Source organism: Phalaenopsis equestris, unplaced genomic scaffold (genome assembly GCF_001263595.1).
Source record: "Phalaenopsis equestris unplaced genomic scaffold, ASM126359v1 Scaffold000146, whole genome shotgun sequence".
Lineage (NCBI taxonomy): Eukaryota > Viridiplantae > Streptophyta > Magnoliopsida > Asparagales > Orchidaceae > Phalaenopsis > Phalaenopsis equestris.
Window position 1 is genome coordinate 257,710 of NW_018164588.1, and position 23,267 is coordinate 280,976.

General features: G+C 33.7%; 1 protein-coding gene across 2 annotated transcripts; it reads right to left on the bottom strand.

The window, feature by feature from the left end:
- Positions 1-1,420: 1,420 nt before the first annotated feature.
- LOC110021781 (cyclin-dependent kinase F-4) lies at positions 1,421-13,884 on the bottom strand. 2 transcript variants are annotated; one of them, XM_020720421.1, is made up of 19 exons: positions 13,769-13,884; positions 9,292-9,529; positions 9,155-9,192; positions 8,563-9,059; positions 8,411-8,489; positions 8,233-8,301; positions 8,064-8,153; positions 7,838-7,976; positions 6,653-6,755; positions 6,513-6,565; positions 6,359-6,425; positions 5,913-6,021; positions 2,882-2,947; positions 2,711-2,779; positions 2,562-2,619; positions 2,361-2,480; positions 2,196-2,227; positions 2,029-2,104; positions 1,421-1,931 (listed from the first exon to the last, which is right to left on the bottom strand). In XM_020720421.1, the coding sequence occupies exons 4-19, from the start codon at positions 8,568-8,570 to the stop codon at positions 1,624-1,626; spliced, it is 1,446 nt and encodes a 481-aa protein (XP_020576080.1). In that variant the 5' UTR covers positions 8,571-9,059; positions 9,155-9,192; positions 9,292-9,529; positions 13,769-13,884; the 3' UTR covers positions 1,421-1,623. The 2 variants fall into 2 exon arrangements, with proteins under 2 accessions (XP_020576080.1, XP_020576079.1); XM_020720420.1 differs by having other exon boundaries at positions 1,421-1,934.
- Positions 13,885-23,267: the final 9,383 nt, after the last annotated feature.

Genomic DNA, 23,267 nt, shown 5'->3' on the forward strand with positions numbered 1-23,267 from the left:
CTATTTTAACTTTTAAAGTGATACACCTTTTCATGCATTGATTAAGCAGCATACATGTAGAAATTGAGGTGTAGGAGTTACATGTAAATACACGTAAATTGAGATAAGTATGTAAATCATACAAACAAATTAAGTTATGACAAGTTATACAGTTGTAACAATTTAAAAAATAGGCGGGTGGATGGTCCCTCTAGATGATTGCATAGATTTCGGTGCAAAAATGCCAATTGGGCAGTCAATAGATGATGATATAGGTGCCCGCACGTGCATGTATTGTAACGTCGTGAAAAGTGGAGAGTGGATAGAACGAAGGACCTGTCAGATGCATAGAGATGAAGAAAGCAGAGGGCTTGCGAGGGATGATTGACATGCTGAGTCTCATGAGAGATAGTTGTGACATAGTTCAGCAGAATACATACAAGATATAACTACAATGTAAGCTGTGTGTTTAATATGACTGCAATATGTTTGATATGTGGTTGGCTATGATAAGCAAACCGTGACGCTAAACCTTGATATCACAATGATTAGAACTCTTTACAACCATGGTTGCCACGGCCGTCTTTAAATGAACTCTTTCATTGACGCGAACCTTATCCGTGCAAATAAATCTCCAGTCTTATGAGATGCACATCGCGAGCAAAAGTTACGATGCACAAGTTAATGAGTGGTCGAACAAGTTATCAGCTAGTATATTCAGGAGTTCCATCGAGTATTTACATATCAGAAACTTCTTTAATGATAACGAAATTATTTTCATAATCTAGCTATCTCGCAAGATATGAAATAATTAAATTCACTTTTAAAGGGCATTCACATACATGGCACCCTAAATTCCAATGTAGTACTTTACATATCTAACATCTAATTATTCTTTTGTTTTTGTAACACGCAAATCCTTCATAATTCATCAAAAATAGTCATCATTTTAACTTTCTAAAATTGTGAAATACATTTTCATACACAGATAAGATGATATGCAGGTAAAAATTGAAGCTCAAGTATTAGATAATACATTAGAGTTGAGTGATGTGTACATAAATATTCCTTAATTTTAATATCTAAAATCCAAGATGAATGAATATCAAAACAAAAAACAAAAAAAAACCAATAATAACTGAGCATATATTATCAACATAGAAATATGACTGAATTGAAAAACATACTGAATGCTATATCTCAAGAAGATCCTAGAAAACAAAAATCATTAAAAGATAATCACTGATGTTATAGTGTAGAACAATGCAAGTTTCAAAGGAAATGTAAACTCAGCCTTAGTTGCTTTCTAATAAAAAAAGCAGTCAATCGGAACCGTTGTCTATAGTTGTCAAAAGCTCGAAAAAAGATTAACAACATCAAAAAGTTTTTATCCCACTAAATGCAAGACAAAAAAAGATTAACATCAAAAAGTTTTTATCCCACTAAATGCAAGAAAAGTTAACGAAAGATTTAAATTTAAAATACAAGAATTGAGAATCAGTTGTATTCAGACCAAATTAAAACATCATTAGACAATATGGTTAAAAAAGCGAAGCAAGTGAAGCCTCTAAAGACAAACAAAAGTAGACGAGCAGAATCAGTCGAGCAGGGAGGGATAGTGGGGGGAGGGGGGTGGCATTTTATTCAGCCAACGACCTTCCTAGAATAGCGCCTTACAGAGGGTACCTCGTATGAGCGTGTGAGGAAATCAGTGTGGCCATGCCAACCCCCAGCCTTCAATGATGGTGGTGGATGCCTTGCACCACCAGAAACCAATCTTGATCCTGATCCTGCTTGACAACTGCCACCACATCTAACGCTTAGCTTTGCTAGCTTTTCTGCCACCTCCTCATCTGAAGATGATGCCTTGCTCAATGACCTCCTCAGTGTAGCAAAGGTGCGGGGGGCCACTGAGCCCGCCTCGTCTGCTATCCTCTTGCTTGTTATGGTCCCTGCTGAGCTCAACAAACAACAATATTTCAATTTTTTTTTCAACTATAATTTCTTGGTGTAAGATGCGTCAGATATATATATTAACTAAGAACTTGCCATGATTTTGCTTTGCTGGTGGCTGGTAGCGTGGCTGCTTAAGACTGTTCTTCAATTTCCCACTCTTATCGGCCTCCTGTAAATTAAATTGAATATTTAAATGTAATCACAGAAGACTTGCAAGTTGACAACATGGAAATCACACCAACTTTGAGTGCATAATTCACCTGCTGATCCATGGAGAGCTTTCGCTGCACCCCTGAGCCAAACATAGAGTAGTGATAAATCATCTTTCACAAGTGCGAACACACTCACGATTGGAAATATTTTACCCAACACCTATTATGCGATATCATACAAAATAATACAATATGAAAAGGATCTCAAAGTACCTGACTTGAGAGAGCAATTTATCTTAGCTCGCAGCACATTGCTTGCAGGCTTGTTGCTTGAAAAAGCTCCTGTTGAATACCTTCTGCTACTCTTCTGCTCCACCAAACATTTGTTCCCAACTAAAAAAATTAACAAATGCATCAAAATTCCACTTTACTGCAAACTATGTCAAAAACAACAAACAGCAAATACAAACAAACCAGATGGAGGAGTGTTTGGAACTTTGGGACGAAGAGATGGAGGAACATAAATGGAGCCCTGGCACAATGAGTAATGAGAATGATGTAAGAGCCATATGCTTAAAGACTGAGAGCATATATACCATGGAGAACTATAAAGTTCATTTCACCTGGAAAAAAGGATGCTGAAGAACTTCTGCTGCTTTTGGCCTTTTGGCGGGATCCCAGGCGCAGAGAGACTGCACATGTATATGAAAAGTTTAAACTTCAAAATCCACATGATAAAATAATTTAGTTTTTCACAGAACAGTTGCCAAACCATCATTATAACCAGACTATACCTTAATAAGATTGACTGCATTCTCACTTGCTGAGGGAATTAACTCTGACAAATTGGCACAAGGAACCTGCCATGAAATAGGCAAAAGAGAATATAGGGGTTCAATCAATCTCGCATAATATGGGCCACTTGTGGAACTTCATAATTAAATGACAATAGTATGTACCATACAAACAAAAATACAACATTCAAAATGTAAATATTTTGAAATTAACCAGTGAAGTTTTAAACATATTTTTCCAGTGTACTATTCCTTGGCAATGAAAAAACCAAAACAATCCATATAAAACAAATATAGAACACTAAAAATAATAATAATTGTAAACATTAATTAATAACCAATAATAACAAAAATGCTATTAATTTCGTCAACAAAGTACAACAAAACAAGATTTAGCTATTCAAATTACATAAAATAAACCAAAAAGTAAACCCAACACTGCAAACAAAATAGTAGCTTCAGGAAACAATCGAGGGATTTGCTGATGTATATATCATTAAGGAAAACATTAAAATTTACCACAGCAACTACATGACAAATAACTATAAATTTATATTAATAAAAACCTCCTAAAATCTTATTGTACTGTAGTGCGTTAACTACTTCACCCACCCTGCAGCTGATGCTAATTAAGGCTCTACCTTATGTCTTCAGTAAAAAGTAAGTTATTAATAAAAAGGCATTAAGGCATCATTTGATAAAGCTTTTAAACTGTGTTCCGTTTTGGAGGATACCATTTTAAAATTATTCCATTTGTTTGTCTGTAATGCTTAAACCGAAACACTTTCAAAACAAATTCATTTGCTCCTCATTTCCGATCGTCATTTGCATATGGCATTCTTGGGCACAGTCTGCGGTTTGCAAAGTTAAAATACTACTATATCCTAAAATTAACGCACAATTTCCATTCCTGTTCACGTCTACTTCAATGTGTCCTCCCTGCTATCTTCCACCTAAAGATCGAGCAGCTGCGCAGAGCATATTTGCCTCGAATAAAATGTGATCATTCCCGGCTTCTCCTATGCCAAACATTTTTTTTCTCTGCTCACTTAATTATTGGTTTTGTGAACTACAGGAGCTGTGAATCAGGCACAATTTCTAGCCTGCAGCCTTCAATCAAGTGAAAAGCATTTAGAATGTTTCAGTTGCACACAAAGCCTGAAATCTTCTCTCTAAGGTGCGACGAAATATAAAGGTACGGGCTCTCGGAAGCCTTGTCTATCAATATTTATCCTGTAAATGCTATCCTTTGCTATTGCATTCGATAAATTCAGGGATTTCATCTTTGCGTTGATTTCAAGCAATATATTTGCTCTTTTACCTTGCTTTTCATGATTCTTCTATAAAACAAATACATCATGATTCTTCTATAAAACAAATACATTTTTATTCTGCAAGTGAATTCAATTATACCAAGAATATGTTTGTTTAAATTTCAGAATCTTCAAGCAGAAGCAATGCTAACCCTTATTTCACTACTAATTTCAACTTCTTACTTCAGTTCGATTTCTAAAATTTAGGGTTTTCAATCCCTTCTCCCGCTGTTTTCATTTGTTCTAAAATCTAAATTTAGTCAATTTCAACATGTTTACGGAAAATTGCTTGATACATAATAGAAATGGGATTTAAGATTATGTAGGATTTAAAGATTTTTTTATGCTATTTTGCAGGATTTAGGTTAAATCCTTCTCCAAACAGCCCATGTGCTTATGTAGCGATATATTTAATTTGGATTGATGGGATATACAGCATCAATAATGCAATGATTTTGTTCAGCTTCCATGCTTTAGTTTCAGAACTGTATCGAGTTAAAGATCTTCATATTATTCAGCTGTATCGTGAGAGTCAAAAGTCCAGAATTGCAGATTTTGCCAAATTAAAACTGTACATACGATTAGTAATAAGCTAATTAAAGACCGCAGTTGTAAGCATATTGTACTTAAATTTACTTTATTCGGTACATGAATCTTTTTTCTCTATTGCGTGCTATCGAGGGTCATATTTGTATTTAATTCTAATAAATTAAAGACAAGCCTATGACTGAAAAATAAAATTCAGTCATATATTTGTGCATTTTACCACTAAAAAAAATAAAATAATTTTTTTCTTGTATTGTGTTGTTTATTTATTTATTTATTTATTTAACTTCCAACATATTTGTTTCCTTTGATCTATTTATTTTCTAGATAAACTGCATGCAATTTACGTACTATTAGGCCTAAAGGCTTTCAATGCTATTTAACTAGAAATGTATAAGATTTTGTGCCTTTACTGAAATGCCAAAATCATTTTAAACTCATATCAATATAGTTTTTGTTAAATATATTTTGCTTGTCGTTTATACCTTTCTCCTCGGTTTTCAGAAAAAGCTCTTTGGTAAGGCTGTTAGTCAAAATAAAATTATTGGAAAGTAATAATAAATTGGTGATTATTTTATTTTAAAAGATTACATGTGGTCAGGCTTTATACCAAAGTACTTGAAGTCGATTTTCAAAATCACAGAACAAAGGTGAAATTCCTCACTTCCCACTACCGTCATATAGGCCAAATAAAAATAATTTGGCTCTCTAGTTTTGCAGCATGCAACAAAACAAGAATGAATGATGAGCAGGTCCCAAAAGCACACCAACACCAACTCTACAAAAAAGGAATTATTGACTAGCATAAACTTACACTAAAAATACTAAAATTGAAGTAGGGACATTAAAAAAATAAAACACAAGTGAGACAAAAGAAAGGCACAAAAAACATCAACAATTTAAAATAAGGAAGCATACTCCTAGCACACACTTCTTAAGTATTTACATATCTCACACCTAAACTTACATATTTACATATTTTGTGTTTTAAATCTATGCATAAATTGTGATTCATGTTTAAAAAGCAGTAATAGACCTATTTTTTATGCAATATTAAAGATTTGAGTGCTTTGTGTATAAATATGAAAGTTTAGGTGTGAGATATGTAAATACATAAGAATTGTGTGCTATGTATGTAAATGCCCCTTTAAAATAAGGATAGAAGAAAGAACCTGTGGAAATCTATAATTCAAGGCATCAGCAAGTCGGAGGCCTTCAGCCCAGGTGACATGATCAGGGCTACCAATTACACTACAGATTTTGTGAATCTCGTCTGTTTCACTGCAAAGTCCAAAGAATAAGCATCAGACCAATGTTAGATCTTATAATAACAACAAATTCATGGGCTACTATATCGTCAATCTCATAATATGGCATTGGCTCATAAAAATATTATGTTTAGTATTTATTTTACAAAAAAAAACTACAGGTTTTGCATGAAATCATACTGAAGGAATATTTAATTACTCCAATGAGTCAAGGAATACAGTATTACTATTAAACATAAACTTTCCCTAAGATAGCATGATTTCTAAGGAGATGGGAATCAAAAGTTGCAGCCTTTTTAAAATTAACTTAAAATTATGCACTGCAAACACATGTCGGATCAAGATATTACTTCGAGCCAGGAAAAAGAGGATTAAGAGTGAAAAGTTCAGCCATTATAGCGCCCATCGCCCATATATCTAAAAGAAAGAAAGCACGAGTCATCAGGATCATAACATGTAAAGAAAAGATGTTTACTACATATTCCAGGTTTATGAACCACTCACCAACTGCTGCATCATATAAAGAAGACTGCAGTAAAACTTCTGGTGCTCGATACCTAAATATTTGCAGATGCATCAATCAAACAATAATATAAAATAGCATTAATGTACAAGTACATAAACAAGAGTTTCAATGGAACTACCAGCGTGTGGAGACATATTCTGTGTATGGTGGTTGTGAGCACAATTCACGAGCAAGACCAAAATCAGCAATCTTTATAGTCTCTTTGGTGACCAATAGGTTTTCTGCAAATTTTCATCGAGATCACCATCCACGTCATAACAAGTAAAAAGAGCCAGATGACTACAGAAAGAGTCTTTTGGTCATCCATAAAAAACACGTTAGATTGGAAAGGGACTGCTTCATAGGTTATAGGTTGATGAATATTGACATTAAGAGTTATTATACTTGGATTGTGAAGTCCTTTCACAATCACAGAAGAATACAAACATTAATGGTTCTTAATCATTGTCTTCATAAATTGGATGATTTTCCTCACAGGAAGAAATTTGAATATCGAACAATTTAGCATAAATTCAAACCCAATAAAGCAGATAACAAGCACTTATAACTGTACTAGACAAAACAACAATAGATGAAACCAACTAGGGTGTGCCAAGTAATTGAGCAAAGAACTACAAGCCATACATTTGAATCACATAAACGAACAAGAATAAAATACAGACAATAGAAACAATATTATGGCACCCCTTCACACAGTAGAAACGAAATTATAAACTACACCGAGTTCCATAGGCAATTTGATGTAAAAAAAATATGGAAACACTTGAACAAATTAATGTGAGAAACCACAATGTATGAGGTCAATAATTAGTCAAAACCATCAAACATATACGGCACCCCTTCACACAGTAGAAACGAAATAATAAACTACACCGAGTTCCATAGGCAAATTGATGTAAAAAAAATATGGAAAGACTTGAACAAATTAATGTGAGAAACCACAATGTATGAGGTCAATAATTAGTCAAAACCATCAAACATATATGTAGCAAAAACAACCCCATTTTAATAAAATAGCAATCACGTTAAAATCTTATTTGAATTTGCCATTTTTTATCACCGGCAGTCAGCAAGTGAGGCAGATAGCTGGGACGATAGTTGTAGTGGTAGTGGGTGGTGGGTCGTGGTAAATTTCATTTTTACAATAATGAAAACACCATGTTCAACTGAAACAACAACATTTTTTATTAAAAAACAAAAATAGTTAAAAAAAATATTTTCGATTAAAAAAAAATAATTCCAAACACACTAAACTAATATAAAAAGCGATGAAAGCGCATTGTCAAGGAAAATAAACATATACCAGGCTTGAGATCTCTGTGAAAGTAACCTCTCTGATGCATGTAAGCAAGTGCTTGGAATATTTGATAACACCAATTTCGAATTTCAGTTTCCATGAAAAGCTTGCCCCTATACTTCATAAGCTGGTAAAGATTGCATTCCTAATAATATCCAAGAACAACTCTAATTAACACAATATCCTTTCCAATATTAAACATTGAAAATCATTGCTCTCTCAGCAGACGCACCATGTATTCGAATATGAAATATAGTATATCATTCTCTCTTATAACCTCCTTTAGCTTCACAATATTGGGATGGTTCATCCTTCGCAGGGACTTCAAAAGGACAAACATTGTATCACTAAAAAAATGATGTTATAGGGAAAATTTTACAGATATTGTCAACATAAACAACCTTAACTTCACGTAAATTCATGCATTCCTCCCAAGTATAATAACTCCTCTTCATTTTCTTCACTGCAACCTGTCAAAGATAAAAAGAAAGCATTAAATTATACAGGCATTTCTGCTGCTTAAAACCTTGTAGAGTCATAGGTGCAATTTAAAACAATGCCTTAACAGAACTAGCGTACCACTTCACCACTCTGTTTATTTATGGCCCGCCAGACGCTTCCAAAAGTTCCATCACCAACTTCTTTTATTAACTTGTACCTGCCACAGGAGGTTACTTTTCAGGTGGAGTTCAGCATCAATTAAATCTAGATGTCAAACATAATCATCTCACCTTTCCATTTTCAATAAAGCTCAACACTTCTGATACTTAAAAAGTAAGTACTTATGGTATGGAGAAGGGTGATGTTGAAAGGACTGAATTTTTATGCATGAAACCGATGCTTTTTGCAGATACCAGTTTTGTAAATCTTTCACCAAGGGCCAGCACCCAGTCACACTGGTAAATATGTCCAGAAAGCTAACACAAAAGACAGGAAGTCACATTCTTTGTGCAGCCAAAAATCTGTTTTGAACCAAGTTCGTAGTCGATACACGACAGCTCATGGTGTAAAGCAGGATTGATATTCACTTTTCTGAGTAAGTAAAACGAAACAGATGGCAGAATTTTCTCACTTCTCCATGAAAAATACAAATCAACATGAATTTACATATTCAGTAATCCAGCCAACTTCAGCAAAGCAGAAGGATGCTGAATACAACAACGAATTCAAGTGAACAATGTACAGCTAAGATGAAGATGGACAACAGTTACTGTGGTGCAATCTAAACCTGAAAAATGAAAAAACAATAAAATAAGAATCATAGAAAACAGGAAGAGAGGTGAAATAAAGAAGACGTTTTCTTTAATGTTGAGTGCTCTGTACCTTAAAGTCACTCGAAACTGAAGCAGTGAAACCAAGCACTGCCCAAAAAAAAATCACAAGGAATGATATTTTAAAAGAATACATCTACATGAAGCATGAAATATTTATAAAAAGATCAACAGAAGAAGGTGCACTACCGATCCAACACGAGCTTCGGAAAAGAGTCTCATCAGGTTGCTTTTCAGCATCATTGAATAACAAAATGCATCTAAGTGTAGTTAACACAAGTGATTAGGAAGTCACCCATGACAATAAATCGTTGTTCAAGAGCTTCCCAAGATGGCAAGACTGGGTGTTGGCAACAAGTTGGGTAAGGGAAAACTTTCTCCATAACTCAATACAGACTATTAAGCCCACTAAGAAGTTGAGCAAAGCCTGAGGATGGGGAAAAATTTATAGATGTTATTAAATTTCTTCATAAGAAAAAGCAATAAAAGTAAACAAATAATAAAAATATTCCACATTAAACCTGAAACATACAAAAGAATAGCATGCTTGGCATTTTGTTAACATTTAGTTAGCTTTTCATTAAGCTTTGCCACCAAAGTTGGCAAGCGAACAACATTTTTCATAATAACTTGAAATTAATCTTCATATTAGAAAATGATCCAACAATTAGGAAGATAATAAAAATAAATGAAATTAGTCACACAGCATACACACACAAAGTTATATGGATTTTTAGTTGTAGTTTTCCATAGTAGCAGATCAAGCCACTATTAGCCGCCTAGCACAATGTGCAAGTTAGAAGGGGTGAAAATTCAGTAGCATCACTTACCCATGGCCATTGAATAATATATTTTAAATAACCCTAAAAGAAGAGAATTACACTGCCAAAAAAAACACATAATTAAATTAATTTTAATTTAAATTCAGAGGAACCAATACCATCAAAGTTCGAAGACTACAATAAATCTTAACCATTACTAATTAAATTTTTGTCAGATGCTTTTAAAACAAAGCCGTGGCTAAAAATAAAACATTTCTAGAATTATAATTCAAAAGCTTTAATCATGCATAAGCATCGTCAGATGCTTTTAAAACAAAGGCATGGCTAAAAATAAAAATAAAAAAATAAAACATTTCTAAAATTATAATTCAAAAGCTTTAATCATGCATAAGCATCGGGAAAAAAACAAACTAAAACAAATTGTCACAAAGATGGCCAAGGGAATCAAAATTGGAATATTATCACGCATTAACGGACATTTTAGATAAATATAAATATGTAACTTCAATGCATTAATTATTGTATCAAGTGTTAAAGAAAGTTGTGTAGTACAAACTGATCTGAGTTCCAATTTAAGTATGTAAAAAAGGAATTCTTGGTAAGAAAAATGAAAGTGCATAAAACGTGATTAACTGGTTAAAGTCAAATATAAATGGCCATCAAAGAGAAAAAGAATCGCCTTATCAATCTCCAAAAGCATAAAGAAAGCATAAACGAGAATATTTAAAAACAGATATTGTGAATGACCACCTCTAAATGATACTCTAGGTTAAAAAAAAGGATGAGAGAATAAAATATATAATAAAATAGATAAATAATACAATCACTAAACAAATAAGATCATCTAGGATTCAGTATAACAAAAATTAAGTCAAAAGGTAAACAAAATGAAGTATTTCTCAATATAGTAATAATATAAAGTTACAGATAGAGAAGGGCGTCCAAATAATAACTTTTTGAAGATGGCATCGCAAAGGACTAGAGAATTATCCATATAACAGGTGGTTTAAATATCCTAAAGTAAATAGAATCTTTGTGCATCTAGACACCCTTAATCCATAAAAAATAGCTTGAATGGTACAGCATAAAATGGAGTTAGACAATTTACTCATAACCTCTACAACAACTTATTTACTTTTAGAAAAGTATTTCTATTATAAAATAAAATGATAAGGTAACTGGATGGTCTCCTAAATATTAAAACATAATCAAATTATGTCGGAACTGAAATTGAGACAGACTTATATTTTTCATATGTTATGTTCATAGCATTAGCCCTATGCATAAGGGGTCGAGTGTCTGCAACTAAAATACCTAGTTATTTGTTTTCATAAATGATACGTACATCAAACATTAATAACAACAAAAATCACCAAATCATAGAGCTCATAAATTTAAAGAATAAGGTCGACAAATTAAGAAAAATTAATTTCTATCAACATTCTGAGACAAGCATCATCCCCAAAAATGAGAGAGATAGCTCCCTGATTGTGTTCAGATATATTTCAGAACCTATAACCGGTCAATCTTGAGAGCAAATAGAAATAACAAAAAAATAATTATTGTGATTCTGAAACTTTTCAATCATAGTTTCTTCCGTTCACAAAGCACAGCTCAAAAAAATAATAATAATAAAATTCTCAAATTTCAATTAATTGCCAACTACTATGGGGTTGTTTGGGTGAAGTACTAAAAATTCACGAAACTTTTAAAATGTATTTAGAATACAATGTATTTGGAATTCAAGTATTCAGAATTCTTGTGTTTGGTTTGAACTAGTAAAAATTAATCCAAACTAAAAAAAAACAGCATAGGCCATGATATCTACATCAATGGGAGCTCTCAAAAAGGGCAAAGTCGCAACTAAACCTCGCAGGGGAAAGCATATGTCTCATGGGGGCAAGCATTGATTAGAGCTTGTTGGGGAAAAGTAGGAATCAACAGTAGGAATCAACAAGAACAAGAACTCACAGGGATAGCTATTTACAAAAGCTCTTGAGGCCAAGAATCGCAGACAAGAGGATGAACAAGGGAAAGAACAAGTGACTGCAATGATGAGGTTCATTTTTCAATGGAGGAGAAGCATTTAACAAACATAAGGATTTGAAATTATGCTAATTTGGTGAGTTCAAATTCCTCAAAATTAAACTAAAGTTTGCATTTTGAATTCCTCAAAAATTTGGTTTGCATTTATTTTCTTCAAAACAAACGCCAAAAGAAATGTAACGTGAAAAAGTAATGCCCCCAGAGTTTCATGGGGGTAAGCATTGATTAGAGATTGTTGGGGAAAATTAGGAATCAACAAGAACTCACAAGGATAGCTATTGACAAAAGCTCTTAAGGCCAAGCATCGTAGACAAGAAGGTGAACAAGGGCATGGCATGAAAGAACATGTGACTGCAATGGTGATGTTTTCATTTTTCAATAGGATGGGAGAACGCGGGAGAAGCATTTAACAAACGTAAGGATTTGAAATTATGCTAATTTGGTGAGTTCAAATTCCTCAAAATTAAACTAAAGTCTGCATTTTGAATTCCTCAAAATTTTGATTTGCATTTATTTTCTTCAAAATAAACGCCAAAAGAAATGTAATGTGAAAAAGCATCAGAATCTTGTGGGGGCAAGCATTGATTAGAGCTTGTTGGGGAAAAGTAGGAATCAACAAAGTAGGAATCAACAAGAAGAATCAACAAGAACTCACAAGGATAGCTATTGACAAAAGCTCTTGAGGCCAAGCATTGTAGAGAAGAGGATGAACAAGGGCATGGGATGAAAGTACAAGTGACTGCAATAAAGAGGTTTTCATTTTTTAATAGGATGGGAGAATGCAGGAGAAGCATATAACAAACATGAGGATTTGAAATTATGCTAATTTGGTGAGTTCAAATTCCTCAAAATTAAACTAAAGTCTGCATTCTGAATTCCTCAAAATTTTAATTTTCATTTATTTTCTTCAAAACAAACGCCAAAAGAAATGTAATGTGAAAAAGTAATGCAATACCCTCCCAATAATTACAACCAAAAAAGCAATTAAACAATCAGTCACTCGAAACAAAATAAGAATTATCCTAGACACGTGCTCATCAGGTATTACATCATGAACATCCAAAGAACAAAGTTAAAAACGAAATTATATGCCCCTAAAGTAAATTCACAGGTAGCAAACTGAAACAAAATGTACTTCGCCAAACTTAATATAAGTATACATTTTATTGATTAGCTAAAAACATTTTAAGGAGACATATTAATCACTCATATGCCAGAATTATGTAACGATTGTTCAGATGAAATGCATGCGTTAATAAATAACCAATAGACTATGAATGTAATTGGGCTTCTATATTTCAAGCATTTAGATGAATACTGGAAACCATCTAAAGCGACCAGCAGGTACTCAATACAGAACGTTAACCCAAATTTCCACTGCCAATAAACAATCACAACAATAAGAAAAAAACAAGTGCCAAAGAATCCCTCCATTAAAAAAAAAATGAGATAAAACTCGCTTGCAATCGAGAAAAAACAACAGATATGCGATTATCACAAACTTCCAGTCATAACTCTGCCCATCCAGGCCATCACCCGTGTTTGAGGATCTCAATCAAACTGCCAAACAAATAACCCGATCGGAAAGTAATTGCCCCATAGACACGTCAATAAAACACAAAAACTCAGATCGAATCAATCGAAACCTACCCCACCTAAAAATCAAAACCCTAGAATCAGCGGCAGCGGCCCAGGTGCCAGAAACCTACAGAAAACTTGGGGGGATGTTCATCCCAACATTACAGCGCAGATCCAACCCACCAACAAAAAGGAGGAGGAAGAAATGCAGCAGAAAAAAAAAATTTAACAGAAGAAAAAACGGATCCACCGCCGAATACCTCGTCGGGCATAACCTTCCTTGCGGCTAAAGCCGAACACAGGCCTTTGAAAATAATTTCCTCTTCTAACAAGATGGTAAGAAATGACGTAGAACTTGAACCGTAGATTTAATTCAATACGACACTATGTATATATATATAGCCGGCATTGATTAACCTGTACCTGCTGCACACGTTCACTTAAATGGCTCCTCCAGCAAGTAGGCCTTCGGTTTATTATGCGACATTTGTCAGGGAGAAACTGTCGTGAGTGGGTCGTTTCATGCCGAGCGGAAACGTGGACAAATTACTGGCCCAATTAATCTATGGTGCTCCGCCGGCTTGGATCTGCCGTCTGATCAGAAAATGGTGATGATCTGACGGTGGAAGTGGGTGACGTCTTCGTACCAAAATTTATATGCGAGGGGGGTGCGTTGCGTAGAGGAAGGAATAGACCGCGCTTAGGTGTTCGGCTTCGAGGGTGGCCTACCGTTTGCGGGGTTTTGTTCCTTTACTTTTGGTCGCTTTGTGACGGTCTCCATTTGTAGGTTTAAATTAAGATTAAATAATTTGGCATAGACTAATGAATAATTTTGCTATCCTCCTTTGTCATTTGGCACATAGGTTATTTATGTCTAACAAATGTTCCTATTAAGTGCTGATAAATTGATGAGAGAAAATTTATTTTTATTTTTATTTGAAAATCTCATAAAGGTAAAAATTATGGGATATAACTCAGTTAAAACAATTTCACTATATTACAAGTCAACTTTTCTATTTGAATAGTCAAAAGCAATATTACACAGGTTGTGACAACGATCCGACTATTGTGAATGAAGATCAACGATAGAGGTCATGCACCAGAAAATCTGAAGCAAATGTTGTTGGTAACGGCTGCCGACTGCAGTGGTTCGGTGGTGGCCACAACCTAAAGGTGGTGGACGAGCAGCTGTGGTCGAGCACTAGTGACGGTGGTGGTTGAGAAACGGTAATCCTATCATAGCAATGGTTTGGTGGTGGCGATGATTACGGCCAGATAGCGGTGGATCGGTAATGGGTGTTCCAGCGATGACTACAATGATGGTCGGGCAGCGATGATCCGGTGGCAATAGTGGTCAAATGGCGATGGTCTGACAGCAGCGATCATGGTCGGGTAATGGTGATTTGATGATACCAGTGGTTAGGTGATTGTGACTGTGGTGGCCAGGCAGCAATAGTCAAGCAGTGGTGAAGACTATATGGCAAAGGCCTAGTGATAACTACAATGATGGTCCAGTAACGACGACGTCTAAATGGTGGCGGTCATACGACTATGGTTTAGTGATGATGAAAGTGGTGGTCAGATAACGACAATCCACTAATGGTGGTGGCTAGACAGCGGTGGTCGGTGAGGGTGGCGATGGTATTCAGGCAACAATGGTAAGTCGACGGTTGTGGTTCATTGGTGATTGAGCTTGGAACCCTTAAGAGCTTGGAACTCCTTTTGCCTTCTATCCCAGTTCCATGTTTGGCATTCTCTGCAAATATTGTATAGATTTGGGCCACTCCATTAGACAACACGGAGTAATTTCCTTGATCGGATATAGTTTTATGAGTGTTTGAATGTCTTAATGATGTTGTAATTAAGTGATCTTATGCTCGTTCGATTTGCCTCATCGAGATGCTCGATTTGACTATGAACTTGTTAGATTTAGAGATCATTTGGTGTCCCAAACTACATTTTAAAACTTCTTATTATGATTAAAATGTCGGATCTAAGCTCACCTGGACTCGAATCAAACCTTTTTTTTATGTCTAGTTTGAGTTCCACGATTTTCTTTTGATTTTCTCTCTTGAATCGTGTAAAATAGCATATTGATCTTAAAAATCCTTAATTTCCATTGTTATTTGGTTGGATTCATTCTCATTTTACATGGCACTTGAGATGAAGGGAGGAAAGTCTAGAACCTCATTTGATAACAAGAAATTTGTGAGTGTTGAAGTTGAAGAACGATATCATGTTTTCTTAGTATCAAAGAAGTTCATTATGAAGAGAAAATTTTTTTCTCCTGGATGTGTTATGGAATCTATGATGGACCAAAGAGCTAGGAAATTCCTTGCAACCATATCGGCATTGTTGTGAGGGAATCTTCTGTAAATTTGCTTGAATTCACTTTTTGTTCATTGTTTGTCAGGGGAAAACATGTTGATTTCTCTCCTTTCAAATCAATGACATGTATCATTTGCCTAATAAGCCTAGCAGTTTCTTCGATAATTTCACTCCTATGGATTAAGATTTGGAGCAAATAATTACCTTTTTTGAAGAATGGTAGGGGGTGTGGAAGGTGAGAGACGATAGGACAATCAATTTCCCTTCATCTACATTAATGGTTGAGTCCAAAGTCTATCATTATTTCATTTATGTTAATGAACTTACTAGGGAGAGGGCGGCTTTGAATTTTTGTTTTCTGTCTAACAAAAATATTGATATGGGTTCTGTGATTAATCATTCCATTCAAAATATATTGAAAGGAGGATCAACTATTTGACTTGGCCACCCCTCCATGATTTTTGTTGTGTATGGGTGTTGGAGTTACTTATAAATGTTGGGAGGAACAACTACAACCCCTTAAGTCTATCTACAAACGAAACATGAGGGTTTATAGTGGTTCCACCCTATTGGAGCATGGTGAGAGTTCCTACAATCCTTCCTCTTCTGCTTCTAGACATCGTCCCTCTGCGTACATGACTTCTATTGTCGAGTATCTTGATAAGCTCAAAGAGAATACATCTATCATTCAGATTGAGGAATATGATTTGGTAGACCGTGTCTCAAATGAATTGGCAAAATAAGAGCAACTTTGATTATATCATTATTTCCAGGATGCACATTTGAAATTTTATCGAAGGAATCAATATTTAGGAGGGTCGGTTCCATTGATCTTTCCCATGCACACTCCGTATACGCTTTATGAGAATGCCCGTCGGCCAATGGATGAAGAAGAAGAAGAAGAAGAAGAAGAAGAAGAAGAAGAAGAAGAATAGTGAGATTGATATAACCACCTCATGTTTGCTTCTGTTGTATTGATTTGGCCGACTGCTGGTGTTATTCCTTTTTGTATCTTTATGTTATGTTATTTGTGTAATGTGACTAGTGTTGATATCAGGTGAACTTCAATATTGATGTTGTTTAATTTTCACTATGCATCTAAACTATTATTTGATGTATTTTGATATGGATGTTTGTGCTCCATACAATGTTGTGGTTCATTTCTACTTTCTTATATGGTTGATTCATGTTGATGTGATATACATGTTTAATATGTTTTTATAATATCCCTCATCCTATTCTATTTATGCTATTGCATTTGATAATTTTTTAGGGAGGAGGGGGGTGGGGGGCAATTATGTAACCTTAAGTTTTTTGCCCCTAGGTAAACAAATTTTTAAAGTTTTTATTTTGTTGACTTAAGTGGGGATGATTTTGGGATTATAACAACATTAAAAAGAAGAGCATACATAAATAGATGATATATGGCTCTACTTTAATTAAATTGAATTAGTTGTAGATTAATCTTTGAAATTCAACAAATGTCTATATAATCAACATCTTGAATTTTAATGAGATTTGGTTATTTGGTCAGCTAATTGCAATTAGATGGACATCTTTTTTAAAATTTTGCCTCCACTTAATATGAGTTTGTAGTTAACAATTTATATTTCATAAATTTTAATTGGAAGGGGTATTGAGAGGTAATTTAATTTATGGAGAAATTAATAAAACTCAAATTCATTAAAAGGCTAATCTTGATACAACAATCTTCAATGATCTGTATGAAAAAAAAAAATTATCTATTAAAATATTGGATAAAAAAAAGTAAATCCTAAAGAAAAGAAAGAATGAATATATGAATGAAATATCAAGGAGAAATTCTAATAAAATTTGGTTTCACTATTATCTCTTCTGAAATTAAAAAAATCCATAATATTTGTTAATTTGATTCAATTTTATGTTTATGAATTAAGAAGAGATCAACTAAAATTAATGGATGGCTAACATTTTAAAATTTGACATCTTTAGTTGTATTAACTTAACATCTGCTGAATCTCTTAAAATAAATATGGGATTAGATAACATTTGAATAATTTAAAGCTTCATGAAGCAATTGTGAAGGAATAATTCAATAGAAGATTTTGTTCACTATATATGCATCTTTGGTAGTTTGATTGCAGGTGATCAAGTAATCACTAATGAATAACCATTTCTAAAATGTTCTACAAAATCTAATGTCAAAGTTTTATTGTCACTTGCGAGCAAGTAAACTTCAAGTTTGGGGGCTTTTGATATGTTTTAAAATTTTATATAAATTGTTTTTAATTGTTTGCATTTTGTATGATTATGTTACGATTTGAGGAAGGTTTTTGTGTTTTTTTGCAGGTTAAATTAAAAAGGGGATCGAATGAAACTCAGAATGATCAAATTGGAAAAAGTTATGGTATAGTGACTGGGTGTCAGGTCAACAGTGCTTAAGCACCCAAATAAGCCAGAAATCGTCCAAAATCTTGAGAGCATAGAAAGTAGGCGTTGCATAAGCAATGCTTAGGCCCTAAAAACCAACTCTTAAGAGCCGTGTTAGTGACATCTAGGTGCCAGATGATATGTTTTGAAGAATAAGAAAGTGGCGCCTAGGCGCCAAACACAGGGTACTTAGGCGCGAGAACCCGAAAAATGACAGTTTTGAGTAGTTAAGACTTTGGTTCCTTAGTAGAAGTATAAAAAGAAAGAGCACGAAATTAGAAGGGATCATTCCTTGATTTTCTACCATTTAAAAGAGAGGAAGTAGGGAGAAGAGAGAAGAAGATCAGTAGAAGTTTGAAAGCAAGTTTTCAAGAGAGGGTGTGAGATTGTGAGAAAACTTGTAATTTTATCTACATATTTAGAATCTTAAGGAGATGCGTATACTAAGTTTTAGATTGTTTTCTTTTAGAAACATTTGTGAGGCCCTTGTGTATGATATCTATTCCTTATACCATATTTGCGTTGATGGAATTTGGCTTGCTGAGTGAATAGATTTTCTATCTTCTTTGTTGTGGAAGTGTAGGGATCTTTGCTTGGCATTTTGATTCGATTTCTGTGTGAAATTCTTAAATGATGTTGGATTAATTTAGGAACTAATTGACTTTTAACTTTGTTAGTTAATTTGTTAAAACTAATCTTGATTATAGAATTTCAAAAGGAATCTTTAAAGAACAATTAAGTTGTCCATACGAAGGCATTGGAATAAGAATATCTCCTTTAAGTTCGTGCAAACTAATTTGGGAGCATGGTTTCCTAGGACTTTTCATTTGATTTAGAAAACTAATCAAATGGATTATTGATATTTCTTAGGCTACCAGAAGGAGATAAGAAAGGTCTTTCTCCTGTTTGACATCTACTTTTAAATCATTTGTTGGGCTTGAATCCCTATATAACCACTTCAAAAGAGATTTTGAGGACATTTATTAAATCAATATCTCTCTCTCATTTTGTTGGTTTAAAACTTAGGTTTAGTTCACTTTTAAAATCAGGATTAAAACTTTAATTAAACTTTAAATCTTCAACATTTCAAACTTGGACTAACAACTGTAGGCTAAAACTTTATCTATTAGAGTTCATGTTGTTCCCTGTGAGATCGACACACAAAATTCAATTTCATATACTACTAATATGCAATGTATACTTCTGTGAATCATACATGCGTTGTAGCATTTGGTGCATGTTATGTTTTTTGTGCCGTTATCGAAGAACGGCGGTGAATTTAAATTAGAAAAAAATTAATTAAACATTTTGGTCTTAGACTTGAAAACCATAGTGTTTAATGTTCTTGCATCTATATTATTTTGCTTAATTTACAAAATCCAAAAATATCCTGGTTAATACTTATTTAATTGTGACCTTGTGTCTTTTCTTTCTTTTAGCTACTGCATAATACTTGTTACTTTACTCAGTTATGTGCTTTCAATTGAATTATTTGTTATTCACTTTAGCATAAATTCACTTAGCTAATTTAACCTAGTTGATGTATGTATATTTCATGATCTTCTGGTCTTGAACTCTAAGACCTTGAGTTAGAGAGAAGCGTTAAGGAAATAAAAAAAATTAAAAAAGACTTCAACAAACACTAGGAAAGATGGTTGATTTTCCTCATAACAATCTTAATGCCCATGGACATAATAATATACTCAATAATCATGGACCTAATATTATGCCTCGATCCTTAAGAGATTTTGTCAATACTATGGCAGATGAAATCCACCTAAGTATCAACACCCTTGGAGTAGAAGCTAATTCATTTGAACTACAACTAGTTATCATTCAAATGGTGCATAACAGTTTCAGGGGACACCTTTCAAAGCCCATAATCTTCGTTTAGTGAGCTTCTTAGAACTCTGCGCCACATTCTGCTACAATAGTATCTCTAACGACGATGTGAGGATAAGACTCTTCCCTTTGTCCTTGAGGAGTAAAACCAAAATATGATTAAACTCTTTAACTCTTGTATCTATTAGAACTTGCAATAACCTAGACCTGAATTTTTTAACGAAGTATTTTCCACCTTCAAAAACAGTCAATCTTAGGAACAATATTACCTTCTTGAGCCAGTTTAATGGTGAACCGATTAATGAAGCTAGAGAATGCTTTAAGGAACTCCTTGCGGAGTGTCCCCGCCACACATTATATGACTAGTCAGTCATTCAAATTTTTTATAATGAGTTGGTAAGATCTCTTAGGTTGATCATAAACGCAGTTGCAAGAGGATCTCTTTTGTCAAAATCTTTCGATGAGACATATTCTTTAATTAAGGAGATGACAACTAAAAACTTTCATTGACCTTTAGATCGAGTAAATAACAACTTTTTATTAAAACATAAATGATAAAAAAAAATGAGATACACAATATGATAAATAAATATGGATGAGTGTATAAAGGAATTTGCAAATGATATCACATATTTATGATCCTAATATGATTGACTTAATACATGCACATTTATGTAGGCATTTACATGTTATAGTATCATGTGTTTTTGTATAAATATGACTCATCAATTATTTGACACTACTTGATAATATACAATTCCAATATATATATACATACATAAAATTATATTTATATATATTTGACTTACCATGACAACATAAAAAAAAGGAAATGTAGACATCAATCTCATGATAATCGACTGATTTTTGTTTAAGATCTATCTTTCTGGCTAGTCATAACAAAAGTGTTTAATACCCACGTAATAGTATTATAATATTATTTATATTTCATTCATCGCAATCAAAATATAAGAATTAAAATATAAAAGGTTCAACAGTATTTATAAACAATTATGAAATAATAAGATTTGTCACATCAAAAATAAAAACATAATAAACATTGAAATCATGAAATATAAACAATTAAATACGATGCTAAGCATCCGTAAAAAACAATTAATTAGACATTTAAGGTCTTAACGAGCTAAAATAGAAAGTGGTGCAAATACATGAACACAATTTAAAAAGATGCAAATGATGACCAATAATTAACTAAAAATCTAATACAATTAGCAAGAATAATACCCATAACTGAGAAGAGTATATTTATCCTATAATAAAACACAATTATTTACATTGAGGCGACAAACGTGATATTTCTACGAATTTGGCGATAAACTATTGATCCACCACAAATTAGAAATAAGATAAAATAATTATGAAATTAGATGCAATTAAATCAATATATTATTATTATTATTTGTGCATCATAAATCTAGCAACACAAATCTTGAAAAAATTTGACGAATCACACAAAGAGGATTCAAAAGATCGTGTTGTCAGTCAAAAGGCCGAACCATATAGTCACTTCACTCGGTTAGCCCACGAGCCGAACGAACGAAAAGAAATTTAAACCAACAAACACTGTGCACGACAGAATCGGCAATGTCCACATAAAATTGACTCCTCAACCCGATTTTAGATCACTCACAGAAAAGGTCAACAGTTGCTCTAACCCTTGATAGGGACTATTTCCCATAACGAAGTTTGACCGTTAAATTACGTTGATACGCTCTCCACATGACAAAATAAATCTTCACAAAAGGATAATGTCTCTATTCAAAGTCTACCTAGAAAAAGTCGATTGAATACCTATCGACCGACCAAACGAATATCGGTCGACTGAATGGTGACCAACTGACCAAAGTGAGCGGTTACAAATATGAAGCATCAGGAACAACAATTACAAATGTAAATAGGCGCCAACAATGGTTAATATGGCCAAAAGATCTAAAAGGCGGTTACAAATATATAAAGATGTACATGTAATGGCTCATAAATGATTAATAATGTCCCTACTTAATCAGGGACAGAGATGTACTTTACAAAACACCCGCTATGATATGAAAATATGGGAGTTATTCTTTCAAGAAAGACTACTGAATATATTCTAAGAGAATTAATACTATTTGTCCCTTACTCTCTTACTCTCATTCTTTTATTTTTACTCATTCTTCTCATCCGACCAACACTCCATCCTTTAGGCGTGGCCCGAAGGATATTTTGAGATTCAATGTTATTATTATTATTATTATTATTAAATCTTAAACGAGATTCAATGTTATTATTATTATTATTATTATTATTAAATCTTAAACGATGAGAAGTTATGAGCATCAACCTAACAAACTTAATTAAAATAATATCTTATTTTTGTTTTAATTTTGATAGGAAATAAAAAAATTAATATTTGTAAATACAATTTTGAAGGATTTAGATGCATAACACCCATCCATAATAAACAATACAATCATATATTTTCAAAACCAACAGGTTCATAAATCTCATTTTTTCTCTAGTTGCCATAAATCTCGGATTAGGAGATTCAGTTAAACGATGAATTTATGGGATTCAGAGAGGTTGATATGCATGAAGTAGGAAGACGATGGTTACCGTCGTCAACGGTGGGTAGGAGCGATGAAAGGAGGAAGATGTAGGTTTTATCTGCACGCCACGATCCCATCGTTGCCTACTCTCTGACCACGACGACAGAACAAAGGTTTCGTGTACAAAGCGGATGGTTTTGGGCGAAGTGAGGTGAAAATATTGCATCAGGACTTCACACGTAATTTTATGTGCGGAGTCAAATGAAATCAAGCCACCTGACGGTGACATAAAAATAAAATAAAATACGTCCAATAACACAAGAGAATATTTCTCTCGTGTTATTCAGGTGTTATTGTGTGTTATTTAGGTGTTATTGTGTGTTATTCAAGTGTTAATGATGTGTTATTGTGTTCTTATAACACAAAAAATATTCTCAGAACACAATAACACAGAATAACACAAATAGAATATTCTCCTGTGTTACCGGTCCGATTTTTTTTCCGTCACCTCCATGTGGCGTGATTTTATTGAACTCCGCATGTAACTCTACGTGTGGAGTCCTGATGCAATATTTTTTAGGGAGAGAAAGGGAAGAGGTGATGTCTGACTAGGGCTGTCAAAATGGCTCGTTGT

Coding starts and splice junctions, on each gene's coding strand:
- LOC110021781 (XM_020720420.1), bottom strand. Junction 8,154..8,232: donor TGAATTTACGTGAAGTTAAG/GTTGTTTATGTT, acceptor GTCCTTTTGAAG/TCCCTGCGAAGGATGAACCA. Junction 6,756..7,837: donor TCACAGAGATCTCAAGCCTG/GTATATGTTTAT, acceptor GAAAATTTGCAG/AAAACCTATTGGTCACCAAA.